The following is an 18351-nucleotide window of genomic DNA, read 5'->3' on the forward strand; positions in this document are numbered from 1 at the left end:
TTCACAATATTGACTATTTTGCTGGCATTTTATGCAAGGAAAATATGAAATACATGAATGATTTCATCCACGTAAGTTTCTCTTATCCCCCAGTTGTCTAAAAATGAATCATCTTCATCATCATTAGGGTCACCTGAGTTCACGTTCTTGCTCAAAGACACTTCAGCATCTCGGATTACTGCTGTTATGTGGGCCCAAATTTACAGGATTCAAAAATAAAGAGGTGAAACACTAGCTTTGTAGAAAAATACATGTAGACACTGCATATGTTCCCCTGTCGTCGGCGGCAACTAATTTCTAACTGTTTTGATCACAAACATGTTGGATTCCGTTGGGGTCTGACGTCGAAAATTCCCTGAAAGTCAATCCACCATTTAAGCATCGGCGCTGAAATGATGTCAACTATGATTATACTTGATTGATCATCGTCTCCATCGCCTCGTTGTAAATGAACAACCAAACTTGAATCAGTAATCCCGACCAGAAGCACCATCACTTTCCACACACGTCTGGAGCCCGACCTCGGACTATGAAAGTGTGACGATAACGTCAAAATGATGGAGATGAAAAATACTCCTCCACGTGCTTTGAATTGGAGTGAATTTGTGTTGACATGGTTTCACTAACCAACGGTGGAGATTAACAAGCTGCTAAATGTGTCTAATGTACAAGGCACCCATTGGAAATGGCAGCCCTTAAAAGTTTGCGTGGCTCGCTAACAAACAACTGAGAGAAGGAACAGCCAAAACATGCACAGAGAGCTGTAAACTTCACCGCTCCTCGGCCCGCTCCTCGGCCCGCTCGGGCGGCGCGATGGAGAAGCGGTACAACCGGCTGTGTCTCTTTTGTGCGTCCCCGTCTGTGCCGCAGGTTTTGAAGGCTGCTCCATGGTGCCATCTATCTACCCGCTGGAGACGCTGCACAACTCACTGTCGCTGAAGCAGGTGGACGAGTTCCTCAACACGGTGTGCGAGAGCAGCAGCGAGGCGCACGCCAAGACCATGAAAGGTGCGTCTACACCGCTACACATGCTTTCCTTTCTTGCTTTCTTTGTAGTTCTCCACTAATCATACCATGCAGATGAAAAGTTTCTTACTGGGATACAGCTAAATAATTTTAAGCACATTAATGCAGGTAGAATTTACCCAAATTGGCTAAAAAATAAGTTACTTACGATGATCAGTTCTGTACATGTTAAAAATGCTGTCAGTATTTGAAAAATATTTATTCTAACGTCATACAGAACTGACTTGCAGGAATTTTTGGTTCCGTGAATTTTTTTATTAATGCATTAAGACTATTTTGATGATTTTTGCAAAGTAAAGTGCACTCCCGAGCATTTTAGTTTTGTTGGCTTTCTACTCCAACTCATTGCACTGACTTTCGACTTGGATGTCTGTGCGTGTTTTTATCAACACTGGGCGAGTGATCAGTTGCCCCCATTTCAGGACTGTTCAGAAGGGCTGTGAACCTGGACATAAACCCAAGGCCTCCAAGACCAGACTCATGTCAGACATTCCTCAAAACAAAGGAATGAGCATCACCAGGCAAGATTCCTGGTGCTTAATGCCTATGAACAGTAGACATGACTCTCGGATTGCAAAGTATTTGCAACCAAATCTGAAATATGTTGGCTGCTTGAGTTTGTATTAACTTTTCCAGTTTCTTGTGGTGCTTTATAACTGGGGGGGGGTTAAGTTTGAACACTCCTGTAATGTGTTGAATATAACAACCCCAGACACCAAATATTCTTTTTCCCAAAATAATTCAATGACACGGTCGCTCCATCAAGGAAACGGAGCTTGGTACACGACATTTGGGAACTGATGCTAATGTGTTTGTGGCCCCAGCGCTCTCCGGCCTGTTTGACTCCCAGAGCCAGACGTCCCTCTACAGCCCGCAGCAGCCTCTGTCCTCCTCCGGGTCTGAGACGTCTCTTCGGCCGCCGAGTCAGCCGCTGTGGCGTGAGTGTTTTCAAAAGATTCTTCACGACATTCTGCGACGCGATGACCTCCATTTTTTTTTGCTTGTTCTGTTAGACGTCTGCAAAACACTGTTTCTGGGAGATTGAGAAACTGTTTGAAAATAAAAATTGAATCTGTATGATACATAATACCTATAAGGCTTATGGGTACTGGGTAATTGACAATTAAATCTTTGCATTGCTGCATTTTACTGAGGAGCAGCTGTGCAAGCTCAGCAAAAAAAACCTTGAGGGAGATTAATGTCTCTTCTTCACCTCGCTCACACACAGCATGACCTTCACAGTGCGACCTGATTAGCCTTCAGTTTCCGTGGTGACCTCCTGGTTCCTTCACTGAATCACTGACACAAAGGTCACGTCTCAAGGAAAACGAGTCCTTGAACCAAGCTCCGAACTGGGACTGCAGTTAATGAGCATTTACATTATTTATTAGCCTGCTGACTATTTATATTATTATTTTCAATAAACCCTTTTTTCTTTTCTTTTTTTTTTTTGCGAAATGGCTGAGATGTAGAAATGTGCAACACATTTTACTCCGATTGCATCAGGCTCATGAACATGGACATTGCAATTTATGTTTCATTCGGTGATGGCAACACATTTTTGTCGTTCGTTTGTATGCTGTTGTTAAGAAAATATGAAAAAAAACTTTCATTTTTGAATCCATCCATTACCAAAAAAACATAGATATGTAATTTATAATGATAATGAACAAAGGACGCACCACATTATCTCACTGTATTTGAAAAAAATCTTTGACCAGTGGCGTTTGTGTTTGATAAATTACTGAAATGATTAATTGAGTCGACATTGTGCTCACTCGCTCAAGACTGAACTGTCAGCGTCGACTTGAATGATTAACTGTTAAGCGAAAAGTATTGAAAATTCATATTCTGTCGGTTACCTGATTGATTATCAATGAAGTGTTTCAGCGCTTCTCTGAACACCGACCTGAACAGTCTTTTAAAGTTTCTCTTGGTAACACCATCATCTACAGTGACTAAGATAATGGGAGTTGGCCTTCAATGGATAGTCTGCAATCTCACAAAGTGAGTTGCATTTTAGTAAAAACATTTATTTAATTTTTTAAAGCCCCCAAACTGTCAGATAATATATAAATAAGAGCAGAATGTAAATGTCTGGCAGGCCGACCTGTTGGATCAGCATCTTTTATGAAACCTCCAGTAAAATAGGACTCGGAGAGAACATCACAGCCTCTTAAACAACCCGGCCCCGACTTTTTCATTGTCATCCTCCTCTCCTCTCTCTTCCTCGCCTCCCTTTTTTTTTTTTCAATCCCTTTTTTTTCTTTTTATCCCCCCAGGGTCCTGGGGTGATTCATTTTTCCTCTCACCGCTGTTGTTGATTGAAGCATCTGCTCGCTCGTCTCTCTTTTTGCCCGTCTTCTGTTGTGTTTCCCCGTTTTCCTCCACCGCCTGTGGGCGGCTGTGGCTGCTGAGAACTCGTGTGGCCTCGTGTTCTCACACAGTGATCGGGCATCAGCAAATTTGTCAGAGACCGTTTCCACAAGGTTCTCCATGGCGACAGGGGATGAGGTGGCGAGGTGGATGACGTGGTTCCTTTTCCACGGACCACTCTCCCCTCTCTGTCTCTCCACATGACACACGTACAGTATCACAACAAACGCGGCAGGTGATGAGATTAATATACTTCCCCTGGGGAGGGACAGAGGCTTTAAGGATGTATGATTTGTACCAGAGAATGTCAAATAGACGTTTGTACAATTTTTTGCAGATTGGTACATGTATTGGGATCATCGTGTATCTGAGTCAGAAAAGATAATTGACTGTGTTTTTCTGTTTTTAAGATGGCAGCATCCCCTCGAGTGCTGTGTCCAGCGCGGGCCCCTCCTCCCCCGTCACAGAGAGCTCTGGTCTGAACTTCAGCTTCAGTGAGTAGACTTGTCCGCATGGAAAACACAAGGACTTCTGGGTATCTGAGGGCTCGGCCCGAGGACCTCGGTTTGTTTCGTCTCTCCAGGCCATTCTGCTCCTGTTCCTCCGTCTTTTCTCTTCACGGTCACAAACAAACACCGGCGGGAGAAGCTGATTCTGGAGGAATGGCACTCTGCCGCGGCCAGTCCTGTAAATATAACCACTCACGCTGTACGTGGACTCCTCTCGACTGCAGAGTCTGCTCCGTACAATGGGAACACACTGGAGCCTCGCCAGTTCTAAACTCTCTCATCGCCTGGATCTTTTCTCTTTTCACAAACCAGCTCCGACTGCGTGAACAGTGCATCAAGCCAAAACTCTGACCAGTTGTGCCTTCCGTTTCATTTGAATGCTGCTCACGTCAAAACCCAAACGCCATTTTGTAGACTCTCTCAAGCACCAGCTGCCTCATCTCTGACCTGACCTGCAGACTCTTGCAGCCGAACTTCATTACAGACTGTGAGTTCAGAAGTGTCAGCTGTGACATTTTCATGAATTGAAAATCCCAAAATGAACCATGTCCCGTTTTCACCTCTCCTCTCTGCCGCATTTCAGCAATACATCCAGCCAGTCATAGTCCTGCCTCGAAGAAAATTGCCTTTTTGTTTTTGTGCATGAGGTGAAGAGTGACAGTTGACAGCTTTGAGTTGCCTAGGGTGAAAATCAAGCTTGGGGGGAAATATGTTTATGCACTTAGTCGCTGAGAGCTAGATTAGGAGATTGATGCCACTCTCATATCTTTATGCTAAATATGATGCTAAGCCAGAAACGACTTAGCTTCGTTTAGCACAAAGAGTGGATGAGGCAGGTAACGGCGAGTCTGGCTCAGTCCAAAAAACTAACAAAACTGTTCCTCTGACATTGTTTTATATCTTCTCGTGTAAAAAAAGCAACAGTTTGTGGTTTCATGCTGAGTTATGTGCTCAATAATTCTTGGGCTGGGTGCATTATCTTCCCGGAGTCTGGACCAGTTTTTGTCCGTATTAAAGAAACTGGTTAGAATGCGTTCTATCCCGCTTGCTAAACGTATCTTAATATGTAGTGTACGGACACAAGAGTGATATCGATCTTCTCAAAATGTCAAACTATTCCTTTGAGACCATGTCAGCGTTATTTGACATTGCTTGTAAAGGCTGCAGATTAGCAAACCTTTAAGGAAGGGACCTTATTGTCAGACCATGTTGAACCCGTGTCCACATTTAACCAAAGAGGAGCAGGTGCAGCCAAAGAAGTGGCCCAATGTAAACTACAAAGACTGAGAGCGGCGCTGCTAGTTGTCTGAAAAAGAACAATACATTTCTAACCTGTGTGCACCGAGGAAATTCCCTGTGGAGAAAAGCAACCATGTTTCAAAATCCTGAACCTCATATCGTCGTACATATGACCATCTGCTGTTAAATGGAAACGCAAATGTACGTGTGAATGTGCCTTTAAATGACTTGTGAGAGAAATATTGAAGTCGGAGTATGTACACACTGTTGGTTTCCTGCTGTATTTGTTTTATTGTTTGCAAAATCAAATTTGATCTTTTGTTTAGATTTGTCTCTCTAGAATTAAAGGGAATGACCACTTGATTAAGTAGGAGAAAAAAAGAGAGTACTTTTACATGATGCCTGCCTACTGCAGTTTTTCTCAGTTGATGCCGAAACCTCCGATTGTCAGCGTGCAAGTCTGCCATGGCGCCAAATTACATGTGTACTTTTTTAATGTCGAACTCATCAAATGACGGTTTGTAAAGACGAGTGATGCTCAGGTAGATTCATCACATGTCTGACAATGTACCTTGTATTTTTAATCGACATGGGACGGGGTCAATTCATTTCCGTTCATTTGGGAAAAAGTGTTGAATCTATAAAGAAACACTTTAATTGCTTTGACCACAAATGTGTAGACTTGCAGCTCCATCATGAAACAATGACGTACAGTTTTTAAAGAGTAAACTAATTATATATATTATATTATTATGTAGTTGATTATATTCAGGCTGCACTGTCTACGACAGTGAAGTACAAATGGAAGAAATAAAATGGCTCCCTGTTTGAACTGAAAATGAACTGACCCCCTAAACACCTGCTGTAGAAGAAACATATATGTATATTTTAGCCATCATGGAACTGATTTTAGATTTGAATAGGATTGATTATGTTGTACTGAAAATGAGGGTTGATGTAGTTCATTTTACCCGTGTATTTATGTGATTATGAATGTGCTATTTAATGCCAGCCCAGTTTTCTGCGACGAGTTTTGCCGCTGGAGAACAAAGTCGAGGTTTCAATGTTCAAAAGTCTGTAACTGTCGTCTGTCTTGTTTCGAATTTGTTGAGGCTCAGGTAGGGGACGAGATGTTGGAGAGAAGAGGGGGGGTGGGTGGGGGGGTTAATAAAAAATAGTTAAACAGTGAAAACATTGTTCGATATGTTGTAAAGGACAACAAATCTCATGCGCTCACACCTGCCACCGTGTGTGTGTGTGTGTGTGTGTGTGTGTGTGTGTGTGTGTGTGTGTGTGTGTGTGTGTGTGTGTGTGTGTGTGTGTGTGTGTGTGTGTGTGTGTGTGTGTGTGTGTGTGTGTGTGTGTGTGTGTGTGTGTGTGTGTGTGTCTGTGTGTGTGTGTGTGTGTGTGTGTTATTAATGGCCCAAAGTCCAGACTAATAAGCCTGTTATTGCCCCATAAAGAAAGCTGCTTGTCACTGTTGTTCCAACACCCCCCCCCCCCCCCACTCTGTCCTCGTCTTTTTTTACTCCGTTGTGTTTGAATGCTCTTCTCTTCTTTGTGCCATCAATCTTTTCCTCTCCTCTTACTCGTGTCTTTTTTCTTTCACCTCCCTTTTCTCTCCTCCTCTCCACTACCTTCTTTCCCTCCTCTCCATCCGTCACTTGCTTTTCTTCACTCCATTTCATTTTCCCACACTTCCTCCCCTCGTCTGCTTTCGTCTCCTCTCCCATCTCCTAGCGTGGCCCATTTCCTTCCTTCACCTGCTCTCTGTTCCTTCTCCGCTCCATCTCCTAGTTCCCTCACCTTTCTTCCCCTTGTTTCCCTCCTCTTCACAACCTTTCTTATCCTCACCCCATTTTTACCTCTCCTCTCTTCTCCACTTCCTCTTTTCTTTCTTCATTCCATTTTCCTTGTTCTTCTCCTCTCCTTGTTTCCTTACTCTACCTCTTCCGTTCCTTCCTCTCCTCATCCTTTCTCCGATCCTCTTTTTCTATCTTCTCCTTGTTTCGTCTCCCTCCACCTTAACTGTCATGTTTGTCACCAGCTACCAATTTTCTTTAATCTCCTTCTCTTCTCTTCTTTGTCTGACCCCTTGTTGTGTCTCTTACCGTGTCCATTTTCCCTTTCTCCTCCTCTCCTTTGTTTTCCTTCCTGCTTCCCTCTCCTCTCATCCCTGGCTTCTCCCCGTCCCCCTCTCCCGCTCCACTCCTTCCCTCGCCACACAGCTTTAGAGAATAGCGATGACTCATGCCTCCTCCTGTTGCTCCCATGCGTTGCCATGGCGGCGTCCCCAGATGTAATGGACTCCTCCTGAGTGGCGCTGGGTGAACAGAGGGAGACTAGAGGCCGCCGACTCACTGGGAGCCAAAAGCTGATGTCATTCACTCTGTCCGGATGACAAGTCATTTTCTCAGGCTTTATTTCCTACAGTCAACACAAAACATCCTTTCATTCAGTCTCTATCATCACACACACACACACACACGTGTACGTATATATTTGTACTTCTGCCTTTGTTAGATTCTCTAAAACCAAGTCGTAGCTATTGAAAAGCCCTTTCACTGCATCACAAAGTGAGGACCAGCCAAAATGTTCCCACTCCGTGAGGTTTAATAGTCCAACAAGTCATTTTACGGTAGACACACGCACGCACGCACGCACGCACACACTTTATCGACGAAAACGCACCGTTCTTCTTTAGTACTTTCATATACAACTCTCACTTGATGGAAAACTGGCTGCAGGTAGTTCTGTGACCTTTATGAAAGTGTGCTCACTTCAGTAGCAGAGTAAGAAAAGAAAAAACAACAACGCTGTAAGGGTAAAATTGTGTTACAGCTCAGAGTTTAAAGAGATGTCATTGAGCATTAAGTGTTGGAAAAAGGAAGAAAAAAAAAAGGCCAGTTCATGTCTCGCAGTGAGATGGGACGAGAAGCTGAATTCGATCCTGTTTGGCCTTGACGGATGACCCCTGACGAAGAAAAAGCTTTGGTCCCTTAGATTCTTACCTGCTGTGCATGTGGTGCTACACTTTTATTCATACACTTCAACTTATGTCTGACCTGACGAGAGCTTTCACCTTTCACAGAAACTTTTTTAAATAAAAGTGTGTGGGGGGGGGGGGGTCTTAACAAAAAGTATTCTGCAATGGATTTGGCTTTTCGGAATCCATGATGGTGTATTCTTCGGGATCAGTAGAAGAAGAAAAAAAAATGACACTGTGTGACCATGTCAGGATGTTCTGGCAACGACGCATTGTTGTCATACAGCAGAAAGTGTCACAATGAGCTGTCGGCCCTGACGCATTATTCAAGCAAATCATGTGGGGGGTGTTTTTTGTTGTTGTTTTTTGAAGAAGGCGATGACATTGAGGATTCATGTTTGGACCAAATTGAGACCCCTCTGTGCATTGTTGAAAGTCTCTTACTCTATGACACAGCATGAACACACATGAATATTGTTCTTTTTGTCTTTTGTATGTTTCCAGTGGCCCGACCGGCCCCTCTGCCCCTCAGTCGTGGTCCTGTGAGGGGATGGTGGGAAAGGGAAAAAACAAACTGCACACTTAGGTTTACACATGTTTTCCAATCTTCCCTCACTGGAGGTGGTCACCGTGTCCCGCACTCGGCTAATCGCCTTAAAATACAGATGTAAATGCAAAGAGAGAAGAAGTGGGCGGCGAGGACGGGAGAGGAGGGGGTGACTATGAGCCACCGCGATGAGAGACTTACCCTCATCTAGTCTCTGTCCGAAACACAGGACACGCCCTCTCGACTCCCCTGCTCCCTGAGTCAACGTGGGTCGCCATGGCAACCGCGGGAGGGACGGGCAGCAGTTTGGCCCGGCGATGTGGCAGATTCGGCTGTCGGTTGTTTTTGAGTTATGCCCACAAGAAAAATCAGTTTTCTCCCAATCAAGCAAATTAGCTCACTAATTAGCTTTAAAAATTATATATATATGTGTATATATGTATATGTATATACATATATATGTCTATGTATAGACATATGTATATGTCTATACATATATATGTATGTCTATGTATATACATATATATACATATATGTATATGTGTATATATGTATGTGTGTGTGTGTGTTTTTTTACCATATATTTGCCTTTGCTTGCTACATACCTGTTATCAGTTTGTACTTCTAAGCTTCGAGTGTTAAGGAGTTGTGGCCTTTCTAGGAAAAATGCGAAGTTTACTACTCAGTTATTGTGTTCAAAAGACCAGGCACCAGCTTGACGACATAATGTCCGACCGGGCATAAACTCTATACAGAACAGGACTCGTAAGTACTGCAATTCAAAGTAGGGACGCATTCGCCGAGTTCAGCTGAGTCCTTTTGTGTTGTTAATTGGATTTTCCATTTTTCCGGGTTGCCACTCGTGGTTCTGAGCGAAATTTTTTAAATAGCTATTGGACGTACCGTCGTGACATTTAGTACGGGCGGTCATGTACCATCAGGAGGAATGATAATAAAGTGTACCCACGCGGGTATTAAATCTGGAGCAACTGGACCTGCCAGCTGCTCAGGGCAGGATTCAGCTGTCGGTCTACATTTAAAGGACAAGTGACACTCTTTTTGTGGACACAGATGTACATATTCTGGGCAGGGAAGATGGATGGTTCTAAGCCATCCATGTTGAAATAGAGAAACCATCTGTCTACAGAGGAAGAGGCCTGAGACACCATCTTTCGGCTGAACCTCGATCTGTCCCAGTGCTGGGATATGTCGGAGAGCTCATTCAGGAAGATGTTTCACAGCTATGATCAAATCCAAATCACCAAAGATGACGATGCAGGGGAGAGAGAGCGCAACGCATTGAATGTCTGCCCAGTGCAATGTCACTATAGGCGTTGTCAGGGACGACCCATTTCAATCTTCAATAACCTTTTTGTTTGGAGGAGTGTCAAACCACTTGCATCATACTTAAAGGTTTGCATTTTCAATAGCTCACTCATTCATGAATTTATTGACATCCAACCAACTCTTATATGTCCGTGACATCCTCTCACATCTTCCACAGCTGTGAGTTTGTGAAAAAGGCCTTGGCAAATCCCTTAGCATCCTTATCGCTGAGCATTTGGCTTAAATATGAATATTTTCAGGTTTTCTTTCTCAATAGCTCAGTCATTTACGAATGGATTGACGTCAAACCACCTCATGCGGCTCGGACATCCTCTCACAGCTTTCACAGCTGGTAGTGTGTGAAAAAGGCCTCAGTAAATGCATCCTTATCAGTGAGCATTTTGCTTTTATATGCAATATACCAAAACTAGGACAGATCGAGGTTTGGCTAATGAAGATAACAGCCGGGAAAACTGATGATTGTCAAATATGAAAATGAATTCACCCCGGGCACTGTGCCCAAACAAAGCCACGCAGTGGCTGTGAACCCCAAATGGTTATCTGCTATTTTGTGACGGATGTGGTTGATCTCATTGTACAGTTTAAGACTGAGCTAGTTAAAAGTACATATTTCAAAGTTTATATTTATACAAATTGAGAGACAGTGAAGTAATAAGATAAGACCTATGATCATAAATATGCCTAAATATACCTTTTTTTTTCTAATTGTACTAGATACATTTCCAAGATTCAGGAGATAATGGAAAGGTCACGTGAAGCCAAGCTAATGGCTGCTTTCCCCTGCAACATTAATTCATGAATTCATTTGGCAGTTACATCAAAATGAAATCAAAATATTGGCACTAATGCAATCCATTCATCTAATTTCATTGACATTTTATACCGTTTATTTGTATCTGGCTTCGCTTGGTAATGAACTACTGTAAATGTGCGACACAACCAAAGTTGGCTGTGTCGTACCAACCTTGTTGCACCTGAAGGCAGCGTGCTACCATTTTTCATTTAGTACTAAAAGAAGTACAGCTGAGACTAATGTGAATGAATAGCGAGTATTTGCTCAAAAAAAAAAAAAAAATAGAAGTATTGGCATGAAGGTCTTGACCAAATGAGTATCTATAGTAGTTGATGTTAAGTAATTTCTGCATGACTTATATCGCCATGTGGGAAATTTAAAAAAACAACTTGGAACTTTCACAATCTCCCCGGCGAGAGATTCAGTGAGGGCACCTGTTGTCATTCAGGAATATTTTTAAGAACGCAAACCTCACTAGGCATTGTATGAACACTGTATATTGTGAAGAAAATGATTGCACATTGAATGACACAAAAAAAAAATGGATTCCTAAATCACTCTCAGCAGTTTGAACCGGATGTATTGACCTTTAATCACCGGGCCCCGGCACGGTAATGTCAGATCGGGTGTGTTGAGGGTTAAAGGCACATCGTCTGCACAACATGACACGACAGCATTGAAATTATTTCACGAGTCGCTGTCACTGGAACAGAAGCAGAGAGTTGTTTGTCCACCAGCCGGAAACGATAATGAGAACGGCCAGATTCATTTAGGGATGAAGAACTATATTATACTATTGGGGGTTTTTTTTCTGATAAAGTGCTGAAGTCTGCTTCTAACTGGAATTATCTCACAGGAAAAATAATAATTGAAACAAATTATACTGTTTATTCAGAACACAAATTCATATCACCGCATATCTCCGCAATCCCTCCTTGAAGAATGGCAATATAAAAACCATTTGAACGCTTTAGATAAACTGTAAATGGATGTAAATAAATTGTACTTCAGACCATATTTCATAGGACCTAATATGGTCGCTTAATGCCGAAGTAGTTCGGCAGAGGAAAAGTAATGCCAAATCGCAGAGGGAGGGAGGGACAAAGTAAGTGATGACAAGTTTGATTTTTTAACTGTAAATATATTACAGCAGTTCATTTAATAACCAAACAGGAGTCCTGTTGCTATTTGTCTCAACCCACGATTTACAGTGTAATTTAATTGTATGGATCATCAAGTACTGTGTTTATTGTATCGGTACAATGTTTAATGTTTCATGAAGGGTTAAGCAAATAATTATCATCAATTCTAATTATGAGCGATGATAATATCAAGTGTTGTTCTCCCATTTTTACTTTTTAGTTTAACAGTATGAACAAGGCAGTAATGTCAAGTGTTTATTCAGGAACGAAACTATATTTGTGTGTGTGTGTGTGTGTGTGTGTGTTAAAAGAGACAAAAACAATAGCCACAACACATTCAGATTTAAATGTACTTTAATTGATGATCACCAGGCTGTTTCCCTTTTACAATGAATCTGCAGTAGTTCTAGTTTAACCAGTTAGATTTTAAGAGACAGAGAGATATTGAATATTGCGCTGAGGAAGAAAAACAAAACTAAGATCAATACAATGGAAAACAAATGAGAGAGAATAAAACAGAACTACTAATACAGTGTCTTCTTAACATGTCAATAGGGCAAACAATAAAAGCACAGCCCAGTAGTATATTACTGTAGGTCATTTCAGTACCAGTTAAGACAAGTAGCTTTTTTTTTAATTTTCATTTTTCAAATATACCTCTGTAAAATAGCATTGTATTTTTAATTTTTTTTTGCATTATTATTTCCATGTTAAACAATTACATTCAGGATTATAACTAAATAAATCACATGCAGAAAGATTAGATGGACAGATGACGCCATATTGTGATCAAACGATATCTTCATTCTGATGCGGATATGGCGATGGAATTGAACTGAAAGATGCACATTCTATCATTCTGTATCTTGTCAGCGTTTTTGAATATATTTCTTGGTTCATGGAACAGTTAGCGTAGTGTCGATCATACTGTCACTAAAATCAGCTGAAATGAACAAGTACCACGAGATGGATAGTTGTTATATCGTGTCTTCCACGCGGTCCTTCCAGAGCGCCACGTACGCCGCTGTGTACGTGTAGGATTCGTTTAATTTTATTGATGGTTTTTGAGTCTGCATGTGTTTCAAGTCATATTCAGGAAAAGGAAAAAGCTTCAGTTTTTACCATTTCTGTGTTACTGTTATTCTATGGTTGTTATGGGATCTCCGTTGAAAAATCCAACCTTCTCTCCGTCTTTGGATCAGAACTGTGACTGAAATGACAGTGTTGCCAGAACAGACGACAGCGGCTCTGCCCTCATTCTGTGCTCCCTTAGAATTGATTTCTGTCTAGGTAGGTGTGAATGTTTACATTTTTTTTTGTTTGTTTTTATTTTATTTTTTTTGGTCTATTGTTTTTGATCCAGCAGCATTCATGAGATAGTACCAACTCTACATTCAGAAAAATAGATCTCCTGTATAGTGCATTCAGCCTCTGTATAGTTCTACAGTCCAGTACTGAGTAGTTTTCACAGCGTTGAGCATCTCGAGACCGGGTATTTGGAATCTGCCGACTTAAAAACATAATCAAAAGACAGTGCAACGCAGCAGAGCGTCCACCAAAAAAAAAAAAAAAAGAAAATCTGATCCTCGCATTAAAAAGCTTCTTCCTGTTTTTGGATACATTTCCATACAGCAATCGAAGGAAGGGTGAAAAGGACTTTTTGCTTGATGCTTTTACAAACATTTAGGTGTGAAGTGGAGTCAATTTGAACACGATGTGCACATGGTAACGTGCCCCTTCGGTTGATCAACTCCCCCCAGGACCGAGATGTGTGTGTTCTCGTGTGTGCCCAGCTATACACAGCCCGGGGTCAAACCTCCATTCTGCCCGATGTCTGCTCCTGAAACACCGCGAGGAGTCGGATGCGTATCAAGGCTCACACAGTGCATGATGGACGGCTATTACGCTGGAGAAAAAAAAAAACCCACAAAAAAAATCCCTTGTCGATGCTTCGAAAGTAAAGGTGGGCCGGGCAGAGCGATGAGCACGGAGGCTTTGGAAGATGAGGTATACAGTCGTGCTAATGTAAGTCTTACAGGAAATAAAATTGGCACTGGTCCCGGCTAGCACACGAGTTAACATGAACGGAGGCCATGTCACGTTTTGAATCAGACTGAGGTAAAGAACTGGGTGAAACCGAACCTGCCCTGCTGCACTCAGCCTGGCCCATCCTCTAGCCTCAACTATGTCTGCAACCCCCCCCCCCCAAAAAAAACCCCCGAATAAATAATGAAACGTAAGCCAAAGAGGAAAAAACAGCTAAACTTGCATTTGCCTCTCGACACAAATTGGGAGAAAATTAAAACCCAAGTGGATGTTGTGAAAATGTAAAGCTGTTACTAGAAATTCAATTTAACGCGAGCGTACGTATGAGCTGCTCCCGCGTCAGGCTGTGAACAAGCAGAAAGACCTCTCACGCTGAACCCCCCGGAAAGGCCGCGCCTCGCACACCGACATCGACTTGTGCACTGTAAACTCTCACGCGCACGGAACTCCTTCTAACGCATTCCTACTTCATAACTGTGCCCAGTACAATCGTATCCATCACATTCATGCTCATCCTATAAATATTACTCTGGGATTAATATTCGGGCTACCGCGTCACATTTAACGTTGCCGTCCCTCGCGAAACAGCGAGCTCAGTTCGGAAGGAACGTCTCAGGTACACGTGTGGTATTATAGTAAAAAGTTATTGTCCGCTGCTACACTAACTCTCTGTGCTTCAACTGCAAACGTACATCCAACTTCTAAACTCTCTCTCCCCCCCCTCAGAAAAAGTGCGCTCCTATTTGGTGCAATTCCTCGCTCAAAGACATTCATGTTGGTTTGGAAGTTTTCCAAAGTGGCAATTCAGGATGAGGAGTTGAGAATTGGGCTGCACGGCTTCAAACTTCACTTCCTAAGTTTGGAGGCCGCGAGTGAAGCGTCCTGGGTGTAGATACCGTTTGTGTGTGTACTGTATGAACTGATTGGTCCCTGACTTGATTGACCCTGGTCTCTGGGTCAGCTTCACAACGTCCTCGGAACAATTTTGATCTCCCCAAAGCCACAATCGAAAGGCACATGAAAGAAGCCTCCTGTAACACATAAAACATATATTTTCTCCAGAAAACATGACCCCAACCCCACACACAAATATTGCAAGTTCGACTGGCGTATTGTTCCCCTCCGAAGGGCCGAACAGACGAGCTTTCTCTGCTACATTTGTCACAGGTCACTGCTTGTTTGTGTTTTATTCTTCCCCCCATCGCGGTGTGATATGGACGGAGACGGTAAAAATGCAGCTGAACAAGTAGGAAATGAGCGAAATATGAAATAAACGCTTCTCAAGCGCAACACCAAAAACGTTGCATTCACCTCAGGATCCTAATTTGCTTCATCACCACAAAATAAATAACCTCTGTATCGATATAGAAACATTTACCCAATATGTATACTGGAGCACGTACGACCAACAAAGACCATGATGAAGAAGAACCATGACAGCCAGCAGAGATATGATTAGTGAAAAAACATTGTCCTTTTGCCTGCCACCTATTGAATTCAATTGAGCATAGACGGCCAAACAGTGTATTAACCTATGCACACTATACTGCATTCCACGCTCGCAGCCCCGGCTAAGTTAAACATCGACCCCTAAGCATTTCTCTCCGGAGGAGTCCGAGCTAAAACGCAAGCATCATGCACCAGCAAAGCTGTGGAGGTCGAGAAGAAAGCTTTCACAGGGTGGCAGCTTCGGGCTCCTCCTAACACGTCAGCACAAATGACAAGAAGAAACGTTTCCTTTTTTAATTTTTTTTTCCTTTTTGTTTTTTTTTTAAACATAACATCGATTTATGTTAATATTGAGTTTGTCCAAACACTAGCGCCAGCGGAGTAGCGAAGGGTGAGTTTTGTCGCGCGTGCACCGATGGGAAATGAAACGGAAAAACTTTTGTCTGTGCACTGCGCGTATACAATCTGAAGAAACTATCGGCGACGAGAGATCATTCAGGAGATGTTTTTCATAGAAGTTAATGAGCGTTCCTCTTTTGGCACTTGTCTTGTGGCCGTTTGGAAACGAGATTTGCCTCTTGGGAGTGTTTAATGTCCCTGGTTAATGGTGATTTAAGCCACAAGTGCAAGAGCCACATCTTGTTTATCTTTAGTCGATGATGTCTATTATATCATGTAAGATATGAGGCAAAGAAAGCTGTCAGCTGTGATTTTTGCTCCTGACATTGCTTTGACTTTTTCTACCACAACTGTAAGTGCTAGTACACAAGTGGGTCAGGGCATTAAACTCACTGAAGAAAAACCAACGTAGTAGGATTCCACTCGAGAGTGATCAGCCCACTGTCACAGAAAGCAAAAAAACCCCAGAGGTTTCAGAGTCTAGCGTAATAAGGGCTGCAGCAAATGTGCTGGAGAGTGAGAAGCTCTGAGGAAGCAGAGTGCCGTTTTTGCTCTCGCTCCTTTGTAAGCAGATGACTGGGAGGTGGGGCCGGGGGGCGGTGGGGCGGGGGGGGGGGGGGGGGGGGGGGGGGGCACAGCGGGGGCCCGTAAAGCTCAGAACTCGATCTTGCAGGCGGGGAAGGACTCGTCCTGCATGACCACGGTGCTGCTGGAGGCCAGCACCATGATGTTCAGGTCCTGCTGCCTCTCGTGGGTCTGCTGGTACCAGTCCCGGGTCACCTCTGTGTCGTGGGTCGGGATCAGAGTCACCTGACGGCGGAAGGCAAAGGGACATAATGAGAGGGGGAAACCTTAGGAAGGGAGGGAATGAGAAAGTGATGCAGTATGGGCTGAAGAGAATGGGGTCACACTAAATTCAGGAAAAGGGCATTAAAGAATCGATGGACGTCTTGGAAAATACACCTTTTCTCATTTTCTGCTGGGAGTTAGAGGAGCAGATTGACACCACTCTCGTGTCTGTACCATGAATACTTTATGTAGCTGGAGCCAGCTGGTGCTTAGCTCAGCTTAGCTTAGCTTATCTTAGGCCAAAGGCTAACCTGGCCCTGTCAGGTAACAAAACCCACGGACTGGACTGGACTGTTTTCAGTCACGGGTAAATGAGGATACTTCTCAAAGTGTCAGTCTATTAATATTAAGAATTTATCTTTTATGAATCTACAGTTTTACAATATGTTTTGGGTAATGACCACCAGTACTTCAATAATCAGTTTTTTTGAAAGGTTTGGATGAAACTATTTAAATTGTTGGACAATTTGGTCAATTTTTCTCTTATTTTCCTTGTTTGCCTAGGGTTGACTGAACAGCGTCACTTTCCTGCAGATTTTTAAACTAAGCAGTGTCCCATTGGTCTACAGATTTTAAGGATTGTTCAGAAAACATTAGGAAACTTAAGTCAGTGCAGCGGTGACTTCGTGTTAGGTGGTGGCCCTCAGGCAGTGCTCTTGGTCTAATCCCGACCCTGTATTCAGAATGGAGGAAGAGCAGGATTTGTTGTTGAATCAGGCAGTATAACATGTACATACGGTACTCTAGTTGCATATTTGAAGTTTGGTTATGATGTGATAGCTTAAGTTTTATTTGCTTTTTCTTCAAAGGCAGGAGTAAAAGCTCATGGTCCTACGTTAATGTAGATGAGCCACGAGGTGAAACTAATTTGCAAGTTGTTCTATTATACTGAGCGGTCATTGGCATAATTGTGATACCTGTTTGGTTACAATTTCTACTCTGTCTAATTAACAATGTTGGCTTTAGTTACTTGTTGTCTCCATAAACTTGACAAAACCCATCCTACAGACTTCAGAGTCGACAAGCAATAAACCCACCAAGTCGGAAGTTTATAGGATGAGCGGTTGTCCCCAAAAAAATCGAAATACCAACAGACGGAGATTCCTTCATGAATTGCTAGATGTCGCCACTAGGTGTTTGAGCACACCCTCCCCATTGGTCTGTAAATATTTGTACCAACACAGTGGATGTGTACTTGTGTAGAATTGAGCACACTTATGTGCAGAGAATACAATAAGTGTTGGAACAGATTGACTGATAAGAGAACGAAGGCAAATAAACACCTGTAAATTGGAGCCCCACTGAGCTTTGCCCTCCAGCAGGGCGTCCAGGACTCCACGACTGGGCTCTCCACTTCCCGGGTCGTTCCCGCTCACCACATAGTATGCAGCCCGCACTCTTTTGAAGAATTCCTGGTCCACGTTCTTAGCACTGCAGTGGTTGGGCACGTAGGCCAGGTCAACGTAGACAGGCGGTCCAGGGGGGACGGCTGAGCTTGTTTTTTGTGAGTTGTTACCTGGAAGTGAACAAGGATATGAAATGGCTTTAGGGTAAATAATGGCGCTAACAAATTTACTTAACGGCACTGCAGCGAAGAACTATAGCAACTTTCTCCACACCTGAACACATTACATTCTATTCAC

At 43.0% G+C, this 18351-nt stretch overlaps 2 protein-coding genes across 8 annotated transcripts in view; one reads left to right on the top strand and one right to left on the bottom strand.

Annotated features, from left to right (window-relative positions):
* ppip5k1b (diphosphoinositol pentakisphosphate kinase 1b) overlaps nt 1-6295 on the top strand; it is a 46555-nt gene extending 40260 nt beyond the window's left edge. For all 5 annotated transcript variants that reach the window (XM_047333224.1, XM_047333227.1, XM_035642319.2 and 2 more), the window contains 3 exons: nt 871-1008; nt 1851-1964; nt 3813-6295. In XM_047333224.1, coding sequence (XP_047189180.1) covers nt 871-1008; nt 1851-1964; nt 3813-3904 — 344 coding nt within the window. In that variant the 3' untranslated portion in view covers nt 3905-6295. The remainder of the gene's footprint in view (nt 1-870; nt 1009-1850; nt 1965-3812) is intronic.
* Nucleotides 6296-12301: 6006 nt separating this feature from the next.
* Nucleotides 12302-18351, bottom strand: part of map1ab (microtubule-associated protein 1Ab) — a 67763-nt gene continuing 61713 nt past the window's right edge. For all 3 annotated transcript variants that reach the window (XM_047333166.1, XM_047333165.1, XM_047333167.1), the window contains 2 exons: nt 17992-18224; nt 12302-16669 (listed from right to left, as the gene is read on the bottom strand). In XM_047333166.1, coding sequence (XP_047189122.1) covers nt 16514-16669; nt 17992-18224 — 389 coding nt within the window. In that variant the 3' untranslated portion in view covers nt 12302-16513. The remainder of the gene's footprint in view (nt 16670-17991; nt 18225-18351) is intronic.

Source organism: Scophthalmus maximus, chromosome 7, assembly GCF_022379125.1.
Source record: "Scophthalmus maximus strain ysfricsl-2021 chromosome 7, ASM2237912v1, whole genome shotgun sequence".
Lineage (NCBI taxonomy): Eukaryota > Metazoa > Chordata > Actinopteri > Pleuronectiformes > Scophthalmidae > Scophthalmus > Scophthalmus maximus.